The 20,789-nt window shown below is 45.1% G+C and overlaps 1 protein-coding gene across 2 annotated transcripts in view; it reads left to right on the forward strand.

Annotated features, from left to right (window-relative positions):
* The window catches only part of gabrb4 (gamma-aminobutyric acid type A receptor subunit beta4), a 65,252-nt gene that overhangs the window by 33,131 nt on the left and 11,332 nt on the right, over positions 1 to 20,789 (forward strand). For both annotated transcript variants that reach the window (XM_035435102.1, XM_035435101.1), the window contains exons 3-5: positions 5,826 to 5,893; positions 12,256 to 12,476; positions 20,239 to 20,321. In XM_035435102.1, the coding sequence (XP_035290993.1) occupies positions 5,826 to 5,893; positions 12,256 to 12,476; positions 20,239 to 20,321 (372 nt within the window). The remainder of the gene's footprint in view (positions 1 to 5,825; positions 5,894 to 12,255; positions 12,477 to 20,238; positions 20,322 to 20,789) is intronic.

Raw genomic sequence — 20,789 nt, forward strand, 5'->3', positions numbered from 1 at the left:
ACCTCACACTGCAGCAGCCTGCAGTTGCTGCATTTTCAGCTGCAGCAGCTGCACAGCTGTGCAATTCTTCTGGCAAGCTGTACGGTGAATAAAAGCAGCAGCTGCCATCGCATACCTGCAGCACAAACGTGCTGATCTGCACCCTGCTGACTAACGGATGATGCTGCAGCGATATGACGAGCACGCAAACATGATTGGTCGTTCCCAACAGCGAGGAACTAAACAGAAATCCTGTTCAGAACACACAGAAGCTATGCAAGGCTAATATGGCATGATACACTCAAGCCGTGGTATAGCAGCAGGCTCAGAAAAACCTGAGTCACTGTAAATTATAATCAAGTGCTGAAATAAAAGCTTTTACACTCACAGTAATGACACAGTGGCAAACAGTTTGCCTTAACAGCATAATACTTTCAAAATCTTTAAGTGATAATGATCTATAATAGCAACACTGTCTTATATTATACTGGCTCTGATGTGCCAAGCAATAATCATGGTGCAATGTTAACTTCCTTCTTACTTTCATGACATGTGTGAGCACAAAAAGTTCCCTAAAAAGGGTAAACATTCCCTGTAGTCAATACATATCGGTCACATTGTTAAACAATCACTCTATTTTTTCCCTTATTTGATCCTCATGATTCATCAGTCTGCTTATTGGAAAATCACTCATTTACCCCTTGTGGGTGTGAACCTCTTCCCCTATGCTGAGGAAGGGAACTGTCACCAATAAAAAACAAACACACGCACGCGCACGCACACGCACACGCACACGCACACACACACAGACCCCCACACACGCACACACACATACACACACACGCACACACACACACACACGCACACACACGCACACGCACACACAGACACACACACACACACACACGCACACGCACACGCACACGCACACACACACATGCACACACACACGCACACACATACACATACACACGCACACACACACACACACACTCACACACACACACACACACGCCGTCCCTCCTGAGGACACGGGGAGAAAGGGTCCTCACTCTGAGCCTCGCTCTGAGCCTCGCTTTGAGCGGGAAAGCAGAGGGTGTGTGACAGGCAAAGACTCTGAAGGTGACACACCCGTGTGCATCCCCACTTCTGTAAGACTTGCACATTTTTTATGGAAATGCACCGTCCCTGACCTTTAAAAACAGGCTCCAGACTCCACTTCATGTCAGACCTTGTTTTATATCTGGAAAACACTCTCCTAAAACCAAAATAGATGTCATTCACGCGTGCTCTTTAATATATTACTGCAATGAACTGATAAAGATTTTATGGCATCACCCTTGCTGTGTGAGTATGATGTATGAGTGAGTATAATGTGAGTGATTTTAATGTGAGTGTGAGTATGATGTGTGAGTGATTTTAATGTGTGTGTATGTGAGTGTGAGTATGATGTATGAGTAAGTATGTGTGAGTGAGTATGATGTGTGTATGAGTGAGTGAGTATGATGTATGAGTAAATATGTGCGAGTGAGTATGATGTGTGAGTGAGTATGATGTGTGTGTGAGTGAGTGAGTATGATGTATGTGTGAGTATGTGTGAGTGAGTGAGTATATAAGAGTGAGTATGATGTGTGTGAGTGAGTGAGTGAGTTAGTGAGTATGATGTAGGTGTGAGTATGTGTGAGTGAGTGAGTATGTAAGAGTGAGTATGATGTGTGTGTGAGTGAGTGAGTGAGTATGATGTATGTATGAGTATGTGTGAGTGAGTATGATGTATGTATGAGTATGTGTGAGTGAGTATGATGTGTGAGTGAGTATGATGTATGTGTGAGTATGATGTGTGTATGAGTGAGTATGATGTATGTGTGAGTATGTGTGAGTGAGTGAGTATGTAAGAGTGAGTATGATGTGTGAGTGAGTATGGTAAGTGAATGTTGATAATCACACCATAGAGTCTGACACATCAAAGTCATGGTAGCTGGTCATAATTCCCACCCCAGTTGAGGGGAGGAGGGGTGAAGGGTATGTCCCTGTCAGCAGCCAGTTTAGTTAATGACGTCATCTAAAAAGGGCACCTCCACCATCTCTGTGTCCCCAGCAGGGAGGAGCTCAGACTGTTTGCCCAGTGGGAGGGGCAAGGTGTACCCACAGCGACGTTCCATTTATAATGCCACGTGGTGTAGGTCTGCCCCCCCCTCCCACTCTGGCACCAGCTGCACGGAGCTCCACCTGCTCCAGTAGCACAGAGGGGTGGGGGGGGGGGGGGGGGAGTGGGGGGAGCAACACTGTGTATTAATCAATGCTGTCTCCATCACTGTCCTTGAGTGGTGCTATAAAATGGGTGATTCTGCATATGGATGGCACACACTTTATGCCTGTAGAACACCTCTCGCATATATATATACGCTGATTATTAATGGATATCTTTAAAACCTTTTATGAACAGTTTTCATCATATCAAATTAAATGCGCAAATTTGTTGAGACCACAGCAATTTAGCATTCACCTTTCGTACCCAAATGCGTTTTCATTCCTGTCCTGTTACTTTGACTGGATACAGGTCACCGTCCTTGATAAGATGTGTTTGGATGTAGCAATCATAATGTCTATAATATTATTCAGCTCACTCCAGTAAAACTTTTAGAATATTGTCTTTCAAGTCCGAGTTGTAAATGTCAGTTGTTTATTGACAGCATCTCATCTTTATACGATACTCAGTAGCATCTGTTCTGTATGGGCACTGAGGTCTCATCATATATTAAGGACATTATTATGTCCTTGATTTTAATGTCTGTTAAAGTTCTCCCGAAGGCAAAAAGCAGGAGAATGCTGACTAAACTCGCAGTGCAAGCGCCCTTGCCAAATTTTGCAAATTACTCATATAGACAGCTCAACGGAAATGTATAGTTTCTAAACTTCTTTGGCCTGTCATTACATATAACTAATGATTGATTAGTGCGCTTTATGTAAAACTGAGGAAGCAACACTGTACAGTTCTGACGCACGGGCATTGTTGGTATAGCATTGGTTTCTGGACTTTGTTCAATTTAGTGATGTCAAAAATGTATTCATGGTGGGTGTAGCATATTCATGGTGGGAGGAGAATATTCATGGTGGGAGGAGCCTATTCATGGTGGGTGGAGCACATTCATTGTGGGAGGGGCATATTCATAGTGGGAGGAGCATACTCACTACCTGGATGCCCCTGCTTGAACCCCCGCAGCTGCTATAGTCCTTTGGTCCTGCTGTAGTCCTATAGTTGCACACAGCCTGCTGTAGTCCTGTGGTCCTGCACACAGCCTGCTGTAGTCCTATAGCTGCACACAGCCTGCTTTAGTCTTGTGGTCCTGCACACAGCCTGCTGTAGTCCTGTGGTCTTGCACACAGCCTTCTATAGTCCTGTGGTGCTGCACATAGCCTGCTGTAGTCCTGTGGTCCTGCACACAGCCTGCTGTAGTCCTGTGGTCCTGCATACAGCCTGCTGTAGTCCTGTGGTCCTGCATACAGCCTGCTGTAGTCCTGTGGTCCTGCACACAGCCAGCTGTAGTCCTATAGCTGCACACAGCCTGCTGTAGTCCTGTGGTCCTGCACACAGCCTGCTGTAGTCCTGTGGTCCTGCAGTGGCTGAACTGCGCAGCTGAGCTGAGCTGAGCTGAGATCGGCCGCTTACCGCGCAGCAAAGGAAGCAGGAAAAGAAGAAAGCACCATAGAGGTTTCAGCTGGGGTCAGGGGTCACAAATACCCCAATAAAGAAGAACAAAGCTGGATTTATATTATAGTCCCATAACTGAATGACTAAACTGAGCTAATCTGGGAGTGTGGTTAAATACTCTGACATCCTACCCTTTCGTTATTTTAAGTGGTGGGGTTATGACTCTGTGAAACTCTTACATGTTTGCACTCTAAATTTCACTTTAGAAAATGTATCAAGCTATCCTATGTTTATCTGAACAGATGTTGATGAATTCAGACAAACGCTTTGCCTTGCATGCCACAATTTTTGTCCCCTAAAATGGGAGGTCTGTGTATAAAAAGGGCTGTAATTCCTACATGGATCGCTCAGTGTGGATGTATGTACCTGCAAATTAAAGCTGACAGTGTGCACTTTAACATAATATTCATTGGGTCATTCGTGTTCATTTTTTTTTCTAAAAAGATAACAATGCAAAATTCAGGAACAGAATGAAAAGAGTCCTTTGTTGGGTTCTTGAAAACAAAGATATGAGAGAAGTTGTGACACGTTGCAGAAGGCCTAGTTTTCCCGTTCAGGTGGGTTTACTCTGGATTTCTGGTTCTCTGTCCTGAGCACACGCCCAAAAGGTACTTCCTATGAACTGCATTTCATTCAGCAGGTTGTGCACTGAAGGTCTGGCCATTTTAATCTACTGTCTGGATCTTCCACAGTTACCTCTAGCAGAAAATTTCTACCCACAGGGGAAATGTAAAGTAGGGGAACCCCAGAGTGCTTTTGAGATACAGTCATCAAATGTCAGTCCCAAGCCTGTGTCCAGACTCTTCACCTGTCAGACGCTCCTGACCTCATATCTGCAGTGAGGTTCTTATCAGATTGAGCAGGGATGCACACGCTGCCGCTGGAAACTATGCTAGAACATTCCCACTGTCTCCCACGTAGCTACAGGGCTAATCTCTGCCATGTCTCAGGCTGAGGCAGCCAGGTGCAGTCCTCACGGAACTGGGGAGAATAGTCTAATATGGAACTGGGGAGAATAGTCCTATAAAGAACTGTGGAGAATAGTCTAATATGGAACTGGGGAGAATAGTCCTATAAAGAACTGTGGAGAATAGTCCTACACAGAACTGAGGAGAATAGTCCTATATGAAACTGGGGAGAATAGTCCTACACAGAACTGAGGAGAATAGTCCTATATAGAACTGGGGAGAATAGTCCTATATGGAACTGGGGAGAATAGTCCTACATGGAACTGGGGAGAATAGTCCCATATGGAACTGGGGAGAATACTCCTACACAGAAATGAGGAGAATAGTCCTGTATGGAACTGGGAAGAACAGTACTGCACGGGACTGGGGAGAATAGTCCTACATGGAACTGGGGAAAATAGTCCTACATGGAACTGGAGAGAATAGTCCCATATGGAACTGGGGAGAATAGTCCTACATGGAACTGGGGAGAATAGTCCTATATGGAACTGGGGAGAATAGTCCTATATGGAACTGGGGAGAATAGTCCTACATGAAACTGGGGAGAATAGTCCTACATGGAACTGGGGAGAATAGTCCTATATGGAACTGGGGAGAATAGTCCTACATGGAACTGGGGAGAATAGTCCTATATGGAACTGGGGAGAATAGTCCCACAGGGAACAGGGGAGAATAGTCCTATATGAAACTTATTTATAAAACCACTGAAGTAAAATTGAACAAAGCAGTTATACTTAAAAACATTTTTGTTGAAAGGATGAAAAAATTAATTTCAGTGTTAGTATATTTTGTTTGCAACAGAAATAGCCATTTTGCAAGCCCTCTGCTGATGTGTGTTATGTACTTGTGTATGCTTTCTTGTAACCAGCGTCTTATTATGAATTGGTCCCACAGTTGTGATTTAACTGTCAGCAATGAGCAGGGATCCATTTTGAATTTCAGGGCTTACCTCATCACTACCTTTATCTAATGCGGACACACACAAGCTGTGGAAATATTATTACAGACCTTTTACCGCTGCATCATCCTTTCAGTCTTTCAGAATGTGGTTTGTTGCATTTGATATTTGACGTGGACAATATGAGACAGCAAAAAGTTCAATGTAAGACAGGAAGTGGGACTCGGGAGAGGAAGTGAGAAACATGACCGACTCTGTCTTCCCACAGGTCCACCAGTCATAGTGGGGATGAGCATCAACATCGCCAGCATCGACTCCATTTCTGAAGTCAACATGGTGAGTGATTTTTTAACTGTTATGAGAACCCCACTGAAGTTTGACCTGTTTTCCAAAGGTTACCGACAAAAAGGCAATGGACATTGCTCCAGTTTATAAAAGTATACTGACAACAGCATAACTAGGGTTGGCTATTCATTATATTTTATGGATTCCAATTACCTGATTCTGCATATTGAATCCGGTTCTTACCGAATTCTGGTTTCGAGTTTTTTCATATTGCTTGAGTACGAAAAGAAACCAAAATTTCTTGTAAGCAAAACCACCTTAATTTTCAGCAGATTTAGGCTGTCATAAAAGTCATTTTGGTTAAAAGAAATTAAGTAAAAAGAGTAAAATAGAAATAATTCATATTTCTGTATCTTGTTCTTGTAATTACGAGATTCTTTCTCATAAGTACAAGAAAAAATGTATTTACTATGACAAGTAAAGACAGTTATACTGAATGAACGCAATACGCTCTTTAGATGTCAGCCCTAACTGCTGGATTTGAGAACTGCGATAGAGTACTACTCACCTTTTTGGCTATGTCATTAAAACTATCCAATAATATATGATCTCAAAGTTTTAAGTTCTAATGCATATTCCGGCACCGTGGAGCGGAATAGGGTTTTTTGAAGAACTGTCTGAGTGATTAATTCCCCTTCTCTAACCATAAGATTCATGAGCTCACAATCTCAACGAGTCATCACAGGACGGTGCTGTTGCAGCAAACTGTAATCCATCAATACCCAAGTGCGTCCCAGTGACCGCACTCACAAACGCAGTTACTGAACACGGCCTGAACATGATGAGAGCACGATGAGAACGCGGCCTGAACACGGTCTGACACACCCTGAACACAGCCTGAACACGGTCGGAACATGGTCTGACACACCCTGAACACGGTCTGAACACGACCTGAACACAGTCAAAACACACCCTGAACACGGACTGAACAAAGTCAGAACACACCCTGAACACGGCCTGAACAGAGTCAGAACACAGCCTGTACGTTGTGCTCAAAGTGTCTGATTTGAGTTTTCAGACACTGTGGCATTGTGCTGTCACCCATTTAATTAGATAGTCAGGATTTTGTTTTTGATAAATGGGAAACTCCAGGGTTGTGTGACGTGCATGAATTACCACCCCTCCAGGGGTGTTTCTTTCTCCTTGGATCTTTTTGTATGGATGCTCTGCCCCATCGTAAGAACCTGGTCCATTTCCTGTCTCAGCTTTCGCTGCCATTTCCTGTTTCAGACTTTTCTGTCCCAAAAGGGCTGAGACCACAGGAACGCACGGCTGCTCCATAGCTCCCTGCTCCAGAGGCTTTAAAGCCGCCATTTCACACACGGTCATGGGACCAGTCTGAGGGACGGGCAGTCAGACTGCCACAGCCTCCTTATTGTTTTATATTAATTTAGGATTCATTCAGTCGCACCACACTGGAAAACATACGCATCACTGCGGCCTATTTTTGGCCATGATTGGCATCAGAAGAAATCAGTATTGTTCTTGTGTTTCTTGAAGAAGCTTCACTAGCTGCGAGTGCATCATTTTGGACACGTCACTCTGACAAGTTTTGACATTTTTTTTCTGAGCTGAATGAGGTTGTTGTTCCATGTGTCTTTGTGTGAATGTGTGGAGGTGTACGTGCATGATGTACTGACAGCTGGATAATGGAGGGGTTGTGATAGATTTGTGGTATGGGGCAAATTCATTTCTAAACTTTCAATAATGTCTGGTGGAATCCCCGTTCCTATTTTGCTTCTAAAATTATGTGAGATGATCTAAGACTAGGTAAATTTAAAGTTGATTTTTTCATATTTTTATTTTCAAAAATATACATTTTAGAATATAAAAATAAGAAAACATACTCTGCAACCCCTCCCTCATTTAGAATAGATAAGAATGTGCAACATGCAATCATTTGCTCTTTTCTAGGAGAAATATGAAATGTATGTCATGCTCCATGCAGCTTTCATGGATTATAAACAAAAAGTTCTACCCAGCTCAGAATTCCTGGGAACAGTTCGGATGGTTCTCTTGCATCTTTAACACTTCACCATCTTTGCAAAGGAACACGGTGCAAAGATGGCGGAAACCCATCCTGAGCAGAGACACCATGTGAAGCAAGGCATTCAAAACAGAGAATAGCGCAATCCATTTTTTTAAACCCAGTACTTTGTTTGTGTATTTATGTATCAGATGATACAGGAACAAAGAAATCAGTGCTCCCAGACAAATATTGTACCCTTATTAATTTGATTAATTTGAGCTATTTTATTCCATTTCAATTAATTATATTAGAAAGATGCTGTAATTTTATTAATTTGAGCAGTCTTTTCAGGATGAATACATGCGGGGGAGGGGGGGCACCCCCCTTTCAGACACCATGCACACGGTGAAGCTTTCGCATGCGGGGGGGGGGGGGGGGGGGGGGACTGGGAGGAACAAACAGAGACATACAGCATCTCTCAAGCCCTTTATTTCAGTCCGGGAGCCTCTGGGACTACTGGTCCTTATGGGGTTATAATGGCTTTCAGCTGCTACACATAATTTTAAAGAGCTCAATAATTTTAAGACCTTGGTTGTTCCAAAAAATGGCTGCAAGAAGAATTTCCCATGCATTTTCAAGAGAAGGGGCATAGTGTGGTGATACAGCACAGCAATACAGCACAGTGATACTGCACAGTGTTTTTGCAATGATACAGCACTGTGTTTTTAGTAATACAGCACAGTGATACAGCACAGTGTTTTTAGTGACACAGCACAGTTATACCACACTGTTTTCACAGTGATACAGCGCAGTTATACTGCACTGTGTTTCTGCAGTGATGTAGCGCAGTTATATACAGCAGTGTTTTTGCAGTGATGTAGCGCAGTTATATACAGCACGGTTTTTTTACATCGATACAGCGCCGTTATTCCACACAGTGTTTTTAGTGATACAGCACAGTTATACCACACTGTGTTTCTGCAGTGACACAGCACAGTGAAACGCAGTGATACAGCACAGTGTTTTTAGTGATACAGCGCAGTCATACCACTCAGTGATCCAGCACAGTGAAACAGCACAGTTATACCGTACTGTGTTTTTGCAGTGACACAGCACAGTGAAACGCAGTGATACAGCACAGTTATACCGCACTGTGTTTTTGCAGTGACATCACCATATCCCTCTGCGTTCCCTGCTGCTCAGTCTGGCACGGCCATCTGCATACGGGGCCTACGCTGCACTACAGCGCATTTCCTCAACAATTACATTTTCAGTCAATGGAGAATTGATCCAATTCATCCAATTCTGCATAGCATATTTTATTTTTAATTTGTTGGAAATAGGCAGTAAATTTTGAAGCGGATGTATTTAATTTTTTTTTTTTTTTTTTGCAAGCAGCATGGTTCTTTGATTTATTTAATATGAAGTTATTACAGAAAATCCATTGTATCATCCTGGCCTTTTTTGAAGAGACGGCAGGTTCTGTATGATATTTTACTTTATGTTTGTATCCCAGGACATTTAAGAATGTAAAGAATAAAAATGGCAAATCATCACATCACTCTAATGTTTACATAAGTTTCACTGAACTAAGATGTGCTATTAAAAAAGAGCAGAGCCAAGGTGTAATCCTTTTCATTCTCTAAATAAGGCACTTGCAAGGGTGAACACAAAGTTTGAAGTATAACTGATCTTCTCAACCAGATTTATTTCACTGCAATAATACAAAATGAGACACAGGTACACTCTATATGCATTACTGTACACCCCATTAGAATAGGTAGTTTACAGGTACACTCTATATACTGTACACTCCATTATAAAAGGTGGTTTACAGGTACATTCTGTATACTGTACATTGCTGTACATGCCATTAGGAAAAGTTAGTTTACGTTCAGGGAAGTCCTTGCCAATGGGGTTTTTTTAAAGATCGCCATTAATGTTTTCAAGACACATGAGCACTATCATAAGGAAGAGGTATATAAGACAAAGCTACTTCTTGGTTTAAATATTTAATTCTATTCTATTTTTTATGATGCCATGAATAGATTTTTTAATGGAAAATGTGGGATTTCTTTTTCATAGAATAACAGTCTGGAAATGTAGGTCACTTTATATCCAGCTGAATGACCACTCAGATTTTTTTTCCAGTCCAGTAATAAAATGCGATATAAATGATGGTTCACTTGTACTTGAAGAAAACTAAAAGTTAAAATACCAAGGTACCTTGGAATAATTGGAAACATTCATTGTGCAAGATTATAAACAATTGTAAACAGACTATATGACTTCTTTCCTGACTTTACATTTCAGATTCATCCATCAGAAGTAAAATTTCCCTTTTATGAAATAAGATTAATATCAATAACTACAGATATTTAACTTTCTACCATGTAAATTAAAAGAGGAAAAAAGGTGTCGGTGTTTAACCATAGAAGCATGGTGTCACAGGTCGGTGTTTAACCATAGAAGCATGGTGTCACAGGTCGGTGTTTAACCGTAGAAGCATGGTGTCACAGGTCGGTGTTTAACCATAGAAGCATGGTGTCACAGGTCACTCTTTTATCCAGTTACAGCTGCTGGTCAGCTCGTCACATACGGAACACACCTGAAAGCAGGCGTTATCGTGGGAACATGTGGATGTCCCATACAACAGAATGTTCAGCACAAAATCAACTCTGATAGAGTTACTTTGATATACTGCATTTTACACTGATAGTGTACATTTTACACCGTGCGTTTATGCATTAGATCCCTTTTGGGCTCAGGTAATGCATTAGATCTCTCCTGGGCCCAGGTGATCTCAGGTAGAGCTCCATGGACAGTGATTGTTTCTGTGATGATTTCCCTGCGTGTTCAGGCAGGTGAGGCGCGTAGATCACCTGAGGCCGCGGATCGATGAGAGCAGGATGCATGAGGTCACGCGTGAGGTCAGCACGCAGCCTGTGGGCGATGCACGGTTGCCCTGGCAACAGCCACCGTTAACGCGGGCATTCAGAGGCAGCCTGCAGGCAGACTGCAGACATGCGCTCACGGGCTACCTGAGCATCTGCGCAGAGCGCTAAGCAGATCACTTCTGGGTGCTTATTTAAAACAGGTTCGCCTGCCATGGACATTTCACCACGGATACTCAATAGTAAACAAGACATTCTCTTTTATTCTTACAGGAAGTGCATGCACGCTAAAAATTGGTTATTTTTAGTTATGTTAGTTATGGTGCTGACATGACGTCAGATCTTGAGTCAGTGTTCTAAATGTGATTAAGATAATGTCTCACTCGGACTCACTCAAACTGTTTTGGATTCTAACCAGAAGAAAACTAACATTTCAAATACAGGTTAATAATAAACCACATCCACTCTATTGTTCTCCTTTCAGAAAATGTTATATTACAATATGTTTACAATATGCTTCAGATTTCTTTCTCCAACTTTTGTCTTTTACACATTTTGTGTTTACCATGTTGTGGTAAACATATTTTACCATTTACCATTTAGTCTACAGAACAGAGTCTATGGAGAGCACATACAATTCACACAATATTCAAGTATTGCATAAACGTGCAGCCTGTTTCACAGTCAATGGACCATTAATTTCCCTGTTCTGGCCTCCAGATTATATCACACAAGCCGAGCAGGGCCAGAGCAGGGCCAGAGCAGGTCCAGGGCCAGACCAGGGCCAGAGCAGGGCCAGAGCAGGAGCAGAGGAGTCTGTGGCTCTGAGGAGTTTATTGAGTTCAGTCAGTAAAGAGGAACAGAGGCCCATCAGAATACACCCTGAGTGAATGGCCAAGACATCCCCCAGGGAATGCTGGGATCTGGGGGGGGGGGAGGCGGGGGGGTGTGGACACCCTGCATCATTAATATTCACACAGACAGCCTGTAGTGTGATGAGCGCATGCATGGGGCTGCCCCCCCCCTCTCAGGGACTGAACAGGCCACAGATCCCTTCGCTTTTCAGCAGCATATCTGACAGACTGGAGATGTGGGAAGAAGGAAACACAGAGCTTATCACTAATTTAATTACAGCTGCCTTTATACCCATGTTCTTCATAGAAAAAAGAAAAGAGAAACATCTCCCTAAATATTCCTGATTCTGTCTGGAGACGTCTCACCTGATTCATTTATATCATGACTATGAAGTCTCATTATGTGCTTACATAGCTGGCTGTGTTACTTGTAATGGAAAATTACACAATGGTACCACCGAGTAATGTTAGGACCATTTGTGGGAAGTTTTATGTACTTCTCATTTTGTTGCAATTTTTAAGCATACATGAAATAAGACCATTAATTCCTGGTCGCTATAAATCTAACCCCATCTCTTACAGCGTGTGATAAGAATGGATTCCCTATTAAAGCGCAGAATGCTGTTTCCTCCCCAGGATTACACCATCACCATGTACTTTCAACAAAGCTGGCGGGACAAGCGCCTGGCCTACGCCGAGCTGCCGCTCAACCTGACGCTGGACAACCGCGTGGCCGACCAGCTCTGGCTCCCGGACACCTACTTCCTCAACGACAAGAAGTCCTTCCTGCACGGCGTGACGGTGAAGAACCGCATGATCCGGCTGCACCCGGACGGCACCGTGCTGTACGGGCTCAGGTACACCCCGCGCCCCGCTCTTCATTTCCACTGACCCTGCCTGTACACAAAGTCCGCACTGCAATGCGGAGTCTTTCATCAACTCTTTGTGGTTAGCTTTTTTTTGACCATTAACTCAATTAATATAATGTTAATGTAGGACCCACCGATTGACAAGGTTGCTGTGGTTTTGATTTTTTTTTTTCTGTTTTGTTCCCCCCATAACTTTCCACACAATAACAATAATGGCTCCTATTGCACAGGTCAATACCATATGCAGGGGTGTGTGGAGATGACACTATGTGCACCCCCATCAATTAAAAACCAACAAAAATACTCGGTATCTGAATTTAGAACAAGGGGTGAATAGGGTACTTTGGTTCATATACAGGTGCACTTTTTAGGACAACTGCCATCCAGTCTACTAAAACTAACCCCATATTGCCTAACTGCATTTCCTTTATCTTTAAATTGTGTTTAAGTGCCTTTAAATTTCAACACAACACATTAGTAGTAACACAAGTATGATGGGGTTTTTTTTCTTCTTCATATAGTGGTTGAATTCAATATAAGCTTAACATTTGCAGGCAACACTTATGCTCATGTTACCAAATATAAAATGAAGTCAAACGAGAAATAAAAGCTCACGGACCTGGCATGGACTCCACAATGAACTGAGTGCGTTTTGAACTTTACTGTGGGTTGCCACAGTAAATAAATAAAAAGTTTGGTTTGCTTGATTTCGATTGGCTTGTTGCTTTGTACGGCAGAATCTCAGATCTCGCTGCCATTTTGAGAGCAACTGAAACTGTAGAGGAACAAAAGGCTCAAAGGTTTTACAAAACCAATTACTGAATTAATTCATGTGCATCCCCCCAAAACGGCAGAGTTTCTCTGTCTTAATTCCAGCTGGTAAATGACTGTTGCAGACGGACGTGTTGATGCTGTTCTCGCACAGTAAGAGCTCAGAGATTGATCTTGGGTTGACGGCAGAGAAGTTCCCGGCTTAAGGTTTCACACAATGTTCTCATTTTACAGTTAATACATTTACCAGTAGTTTCCTGCTTTTGTTTCATTAATTCCAAAAATGTTTTTTTTCTTTTTTTTTTTTTTACTTCAGATGCCAGTCATGTGTATCACACTTTGAATTGTTCCTGAACTGCAGCATATGATAGGGAGCTGTACTGAACTGCAGCGTATGATAGGGAACTGTACTGAACTGCAGCGTATGATAGGGAACTGTACTGAACTGCAGCGTATGATAGGGAGCTGTACTGAACTGCAGCGTATGATAGGGAGCTGTACTGAACTGCAGCGTATGATAGGGAGCTGTACTAAACTGCAGCGTATGATAGGGAACTGTACTGAATTGCAGCGTATGATAGGGAGCTGTACTGAACTGCAGCGTATGATAGGGAGCTGTACTGAACTGCAGTGTATGATAGGGAGCTGTACTGAACTGCAGTGTATGATAGGGAGCTGTACTGAACTGCAGCGTATGATAGGGAGCTGTACTGAACTGCAGTGTATGATAGGGAGCTGTACTGAACTGCAGCGTATGATAGGGAGCTGTACTGAACTGCAGCATATGATAGGGAGCTGTACTGAACTGCAGTGTATAGGGAGCTGTACTGAACTGCAGCGTATGATAGGGAGCTGTACTGAACTGCAGCGTTGAGAAACTCTGAAAAGTTAACCTGAGGAGAGAAAGGCGAGACTTCATATAAACACCTCTACGAGAGACTACTGTATAAACGAGTGGTCAAAGAGAGACCGGCATATAAACAATTCTAAGAGAGACCACAGTATAAACGAGAGACTGTAAGAGAGACGGGAGTATAAACGAGAGACTGTAAGAGAGACCGGCGTATAAACGAGTGACGATGTCTGGAGTGTGAGGAGCAGTTAATGGGGTGTTAAATGCTGACTTAATACGTCTCTCGCCGGAGTGCGTTTTGGGGGGGGGGGGGGGGTTTGCTGGGCAGGCTTCAGGCCTCCTGCGGTGTGTGTGCGCAGAGAGGGTCTGGCACACAAGCGGTGTGTGTGTGTGTGTGTGTGTGTGTGTGTGCGCACAGAGAGGGTCCAGCACACAAGCGGTGTGTGTGTGTGTGTGTGTGTGTGCGCGCACAGAGAGGGTCCAGCACACAAGCGGTGTGTGTGTGTGTGTGTGTGTGCGCGCACAGAGAGGGTCCAGCACACAAGTGGTGTGTGTGCGCGCACAGAGAGGGTCCAGCACACAAGCGGTGTGTGTGTGTGTGTGTGTATGTGTGTGTGCACACAGAGAGGGTCCGGCACACAAGCGGTATGTGTATGTGTGTGTGTGTGTGCGCACAGAGAGGGTCCGGCACACAAGCGGTGTGTGTGTGTGTATTCACAAATGGGAGCTGTCTGCAGTGGAAATTCAGACAGGAAGCGGGAGCTGTCTACAGCAGGAAGTCAGACAGGAGGCAGGAACTGTTTACAGCAGGAAGTCAGACAGGAAACGGGAGCTGTCTACAGCAGGAAGTCAGACAGGAAGCAGGAGCTGTTTACAGCAGGAAGTCAGACAGGAAACGGGAGCTGTCTACAGCAGGAAGTCAGACAGGAAGCAGGAGCTGTTTACAGCAGGAAGTCAGACAGGAAACGGGAGCTGTCTACAGCAGGAAGTCAGACTGAAAGCAGGAGCTGTTTACAGAAGGAAGTCAGACAGGAAGCAGGAGCTGTTTACAGCAGGAAGTCAGACAGGAAACGGGAGCTGTCTACAGCAGGAAGTCAGACTGGAAGCAGGAGCTGTTTACAGAAGGAAGTCAGACAGGAAACGGGAGCTGTCTACAGCAGGAAGTCAGACTGGAAGCAGGAGCTGTTTACAGAAGGAAGTCAGACAGGAAACGGGAGCTGTCTACAGCAGGAAGTCAGACTGGAAGCAGGAGCTGTTTACAGAAGGAAGTCAGACAGGAAACGGGAGCTGTCTACAGCAGGAAGTCAGACTGGAAGCAGGAGCTGTTTACAGAAGGAAGTCAGACAGGAAACGGGAGCTGTCTACAGCAGGAAGTCAGACAGGAAACGGGAGCTGTTTACAGAAGGAAGTCAGACAGGAAACGGGAGCTGTCTACAGCAGGAAGTCAGACAGGAAACGGGAGCTGTCTACAGCAGGAAGTCAGACTGAAAGCAGGAGCTGTTTACAGAAGGAAGTCAGACAGGAAACGGGAGCTGTCTGCAACGGGATGGAGGAAACCGTGGCGAAGCTGCCACAGCCGGAATGTTCCGACTCAAACAGCTCTCCCTGTGGCAGGTTCTGTCTGTGCAGACAACATGAGCCACTGCCTTCTATGGTCACAAACGCGGAGAGAGAGGGACAAGATTCCAGGGCTAATGGGAGACCTCTGTCTACATGCTATGGTTGCATTTTAGTTACACTGAAAAAAGTGAGAAATAAGGATAAATAAGTCAATCAGACCAGCCTGTAAATATAAGTTAACACCTGTCTAATAATCAGTTATTAGTGATGGAAGGGTAGCATTTACCTGGTGAGAAGTGAGAGTTCCTGTATGATTAATGGGAGAGTGATTGATTCATGGTAGGAGTTTGAGTAAATATGTACTCTTTTCACCCTGGTTGTCATAGCTACAAGGCTAATACCAAATGAACAGAGAATTGTGCGGCTGGTCATTAAATATTAAACAGCACATCAGGGCCCTCAGTCCATTTCCTCTGTTGAATTTCATATAAATCCAAATGGGCATTATATAAAGTATAAAAAAGCCAGCAAATACACAGTCAGCTTGTGCACATCTCCTGCTGAATCTCTGTACCTCTTTTTCAAGCACAAAATGGCAGCTGCAGTTGCTGGTTGCTCTGGATACAGAAATGTTGAGTGACAGGCTGAACACAGTGTTTCTGTGCCGTTTGAGAGACATGTTTATTCACGGTGTTTGCTGCCATGATGAAATTGTCGTGACAAACACAACAGTGTGACAGTGGTGAAGCTCTGTCCTCACAAAATTAAACACAAGTCCGGCCTTGATGGAATTTCTCAGCTTTTATGTTATTTCGACATCACAGGAGTCTCTTTAGGTACCTGGCAGGGCTTCCCCTAGCAACACTTTTCTTTCCACTAGCAATGTTGTTCCTACCCCTAGCAACAATTTTTCTACCCCTAGCAACACTTTTTCTTCTACTAGCACCACTTTTCCTCCCACTAGCAACACTGTTCCTTCCCCTAGCAACACTTTTCCTTCCACAAGCAACACTGTTCCTTCCCCTAGCAACACTTTTCCTTCCACAAGCAATGCTGTTCCTTCCCCTAGCAACAATTTTTCTACCCCTAGCAACGCTGTTCCTTCCCTAGCAACTTTGCTCATTCCGCTAGCAATGCTGTTCCCTTCCCTAGTAATGCTGTTCCTTCCCCTAGCAACACTGTTCCTTCTCCTTGCAACACTGTTCCTTTCCCTAGTAATGCTGTTCCTTCCCCTAGCAACACTGTTCATTCCCCTAGCAATGCTGTTCCTTCCCCTAGCAACACTGTTCCTTTCCCAAGTAATGCTGTTCCTTCCCTTAGCAACACTGTTCCTTCTCCTTGCAACGCTGTTCCTTCCCCTAGCAACACTGTTCATTCACCTAGCAATGCTGTTCCTTTCCCTAGTAATGCTGTTCCTTCCCTTAGCAACACTGTTCATTCCCCTGGCAACGCTGTTCCTTTCCCTAGTAATGCTGTTTCTTCCCCTAGCAACGCTGTTCCTTCCCCTAGCAACGCTGTTCCTTTCTCTAGCAACACTGTTCCTTCCCGTAGTAACGCTGTTCCTTCCCCTAGCAATGCTGTTCCTTCCTGTACCAATGCTGTTCCTTCCCTTAACAACACTGTTCCTTCCCCTAGTAACGCTGTTCCTTCCCCTAGTAGTGCTAAAGCTTAAGCTCTTCCTCAGAGGAATACAGGGGTGACACATGGGCATGACACCCTTAGCGTATGGGTGTGGGTGTGGCAGCAGGGCTATACACCAGCACATGCTTATTCCCCTTGTTTCTGGACCTATAAACACTGAGTAAACATTACTAGCACACAGACCAACACCACAGACCAGTGCCGCAGAGCTCATTTTTGGACTGTGACTATTGAACTACTGGCTGAAATATGGAAACCTGAATATGAAGCTGTTGGATCCATTTTTATTTCATAAATCAGTGGACATGGGCGACATAGCTCAGGAGATAAGACCGATTGTCTGGCAGTCAGAGGGTTGCCGGTTCAAACCTCGCCCTGGGCGTGTCGAAGTGTCCTTGAGCAAGACACCTAACCCCTAACTGCTCTGGCGAATGAGAGGCAACAATTGTAAAGCGCTTTGGATAAAAGCGCTGTATAAATGCAGTCCATTTACCATTTACCATTTACATAAACAGAGCTTGAGTGTGTGGGACCCCCGGGGTATTCTCCAATGTGTGGGGCCCCTGGGGTATTCTCCAATGTGTGGGGCCCCCAGGGTATTCTCCAATGTGTGGGGCCCCTGGGGTATTCTCCAATGTGTGGGGCCCCCGGGGTATTCTCCAATGTGTGGGGCCCCCAGGGTATTCTCCAGTGTGAGGGCCCCCCGGGGTATTCTCCAATGTGTGGGGCCCCTGGGGTATTCTCCAATGTGTGGGGCCCCCGGGGTATTCTCCAATGTGTGGGGCCCCCAGGGTATTCTCCAATGTGTGGGGCCCCCGGGGTATTCTCCAATGTGTGGGGCCCCCAGGGTATTCTCCAGTGTGAGGGCCCCCCGGGGTATTCTCCAATGTGTGGGGCCCCCGGGGTATTCTCCAATGTGAGGGCCCCCCAGGGTATTCTCCAATGTGTGGGGCCCCCGGGGTATTCTCCAATGTGTGGGGCCCCCAGGGTATTCTACAAGGTGTGGGGCCCCCAGGGTATTCTTCAATGTGTGGGGCCCCCAGGGTATTCTCCAGTGTGAGGGCCCCCCAGGGTATTCTCCAATGTGTGGGGCCCCCGGGGAATTCTCCAATGTGTGGGGCCCCCAGGGTATTCTCCAGTGTGTGGGGCCCCCAGGGTATTCTCCAGTGTGAGGGCCCCCCAGGGTATTCATACATACACACACGCAAACACACGCTGACACAAACAGTCTGTAACCAATGTTGAGTTTTTTCTGGAGACTTAGGTAGCGTAACCTCAATGGATATTCATACATAATGTACTCACTATATTCACATACACATATGCATGCTCTGTAATTTAGTGTTCTATGCATTCTCAATGCGGACACAATGAGATGCGTATTAATGGAAGGTGTAAATGCAACCTGGTTCACTCATAAACAGCCACAGTCTGCATGTGAGACACGTTAATCCCAGGTGTAAACGCTATGATGTTAATGTCAGGTGTAAACGCTATGATGTTAATGTCAGGTGTAAACGCTATGATGTTAATGTCAGGTGGAAACGCTATGATGTTAATGTCAGGTGGAAACGCTATGATGTTAATGTCAGGTGTAAACGGTCAGTATGATCTTAATGTCAGGTGTAAACGCTATGATGTTGATGTCAGGTGTAAACGCTATGATGTTAATGTCAGGTGTAAACGGTCAGTATGATGTTAATGTCAGGTGTAAATGGTCAGTATGATGTTAATGTCAGGTGTAAACGGTCAGTATGATGTTAATGTCAGGTGTAAACGCTATGATGTTGATGTCAGGTGTAAACGCTATGATGTTAATGTCAGGTGTAAACGCTATGATGTTTATGTCAGGTGTAAACGGTCAGTATGATGTTAATGTCAGGTGTAAACGGTCAGTATGATGTTGATGTCAGGTGTAAACGCTATGATGTTAATGTCAGGTGTAAACGGTCAGTATGATGTTGATGTCAGGTGGAAACACTATGATGTTGATGTCAGGTATAAACGGTCAGTATGATGTGGTTCTGCCTGTGGATACAGTGACTCATCATTGCAGTCGTAATCCAGTGCTGCTGATCACAACCTTGGACTTCATCCGTCTGACATTCTGCTCTCTGTCATCGAGGAGCAGCGTCTGACTATCGAAACGGAAGTCTGAACTGATACCTGAACTGAGACGTTAAAGGAGAGCTGCACTAAGATGGAGGCACTGCTGCTTAATGCTGTTGAAAGAGAAAGAGAGAGAGAGAGAGAGAGAGAGGGAGGGAGGGAGAGATAGGGAGAGAGAGGGAGAGAGAGAGAGAAAGAGAGATGGGAGAGAGAGAGAGAGGGAGGGAGAGATAGGGAGAGAGGGGGAGAGAGAGAGAGGGGGAGGGAGAGATAGGGAGAGAAGGGAGAGAGTGAGACAGAGAAAGAGATGGGGAGAGAGGAAGAGAGAGAGAAAGAGAGATGGGAGAGAGGGAAAGAGAGAGGGAGGGAGAGATAGGGAGAGAGGGAGGGAGAGAGAGAGAGAGAGAGAGGGAGAGAGAGAGAGAGAGAGAGAGAGAGAGCTGCTGCATCTCTACACTGCCTTCCAGCCAGGCCTGGATGTGTGACTCTCACAGACAGCTGTACACACTTCTTATTTTCTCACGCTGAGCTAGAGCACATGCAGAAATATAGGTCTGGGGGGGGGGGCAAAGGGCTAGTGATGTTGAAAAATAAACCAGTTTGTGTAACCTCCCCCCCACACACCCCGAGAAACAGGACTTCAGACAGAATGTGTCCACCGTTCTCCTGCCAGTGATGACGTTTTCGGTCTCTCCTCCAGCACACGGCAGCTGGACGGTCCTCACTTAGAGATTCACACGCTGCAGTCAGGCCTAAGCTGCCATTTCTCAGAGGTTACCAAGGTAACGGTGGCTCCCCCCCCCCCCCGCTTTTCAGAATAACCACGACGGCGGCCTGCATGATGGACCTGAGGCGGTACCCCCTGGACGAGCAGAACTGCACCCTGGAGATCGAGAGCTGTAGGTGGACCTCGAAACGCACACCTCCTGTTCCTCCTGTCCACACACCTCCTGCTCCTCCTGTCCACACACCTCCTCTGCTCCCTGTCCACACACCTCCTGTTCCTCCTGTCCACACACCTCCTGCTCCTCCTGTCCACACACCTCCTCTGCTCCCTGTCCACACACCTCCTGTTCCTCCTGTCCACCCACCTCCTGTTCCTCCTGTCCACACACCTCCTCTGCTCCCTGTCCACACACCTCCTGTTCCTCCTGTCCAGCATTCCAGCTCATCCCAGCCTCCTGTAGCATCACCCCGTCACTTAACCACCAAAGCAAAGCGTCCATTTTACAGCAGCCAGGCTATCTGGTTGCAGCGCATAGGAGTGTGTTTGTTTTACATGGTGTAATTCCCCTGCTCCTGCCATTGAAAACAAATGAAACATTCAGTCGCTAAGTACTCACTGACTGCAGCATATCCTCTTTAGA

Source organism: Anguilla anguilla, chromosome 9 (assembly GCF_013347855.1).
Source record: "Anguilla anguilla isolate fAngAng1 chromosome 9, fAngAng1.pri, whole genome shotgun sequence".
Lineage (NCBI taxonomy): Eukaryota > Metazoa > Chordata > Actinopteri > Anguilliformes > Anguillidae > Anguilla > Anguilla anguilla.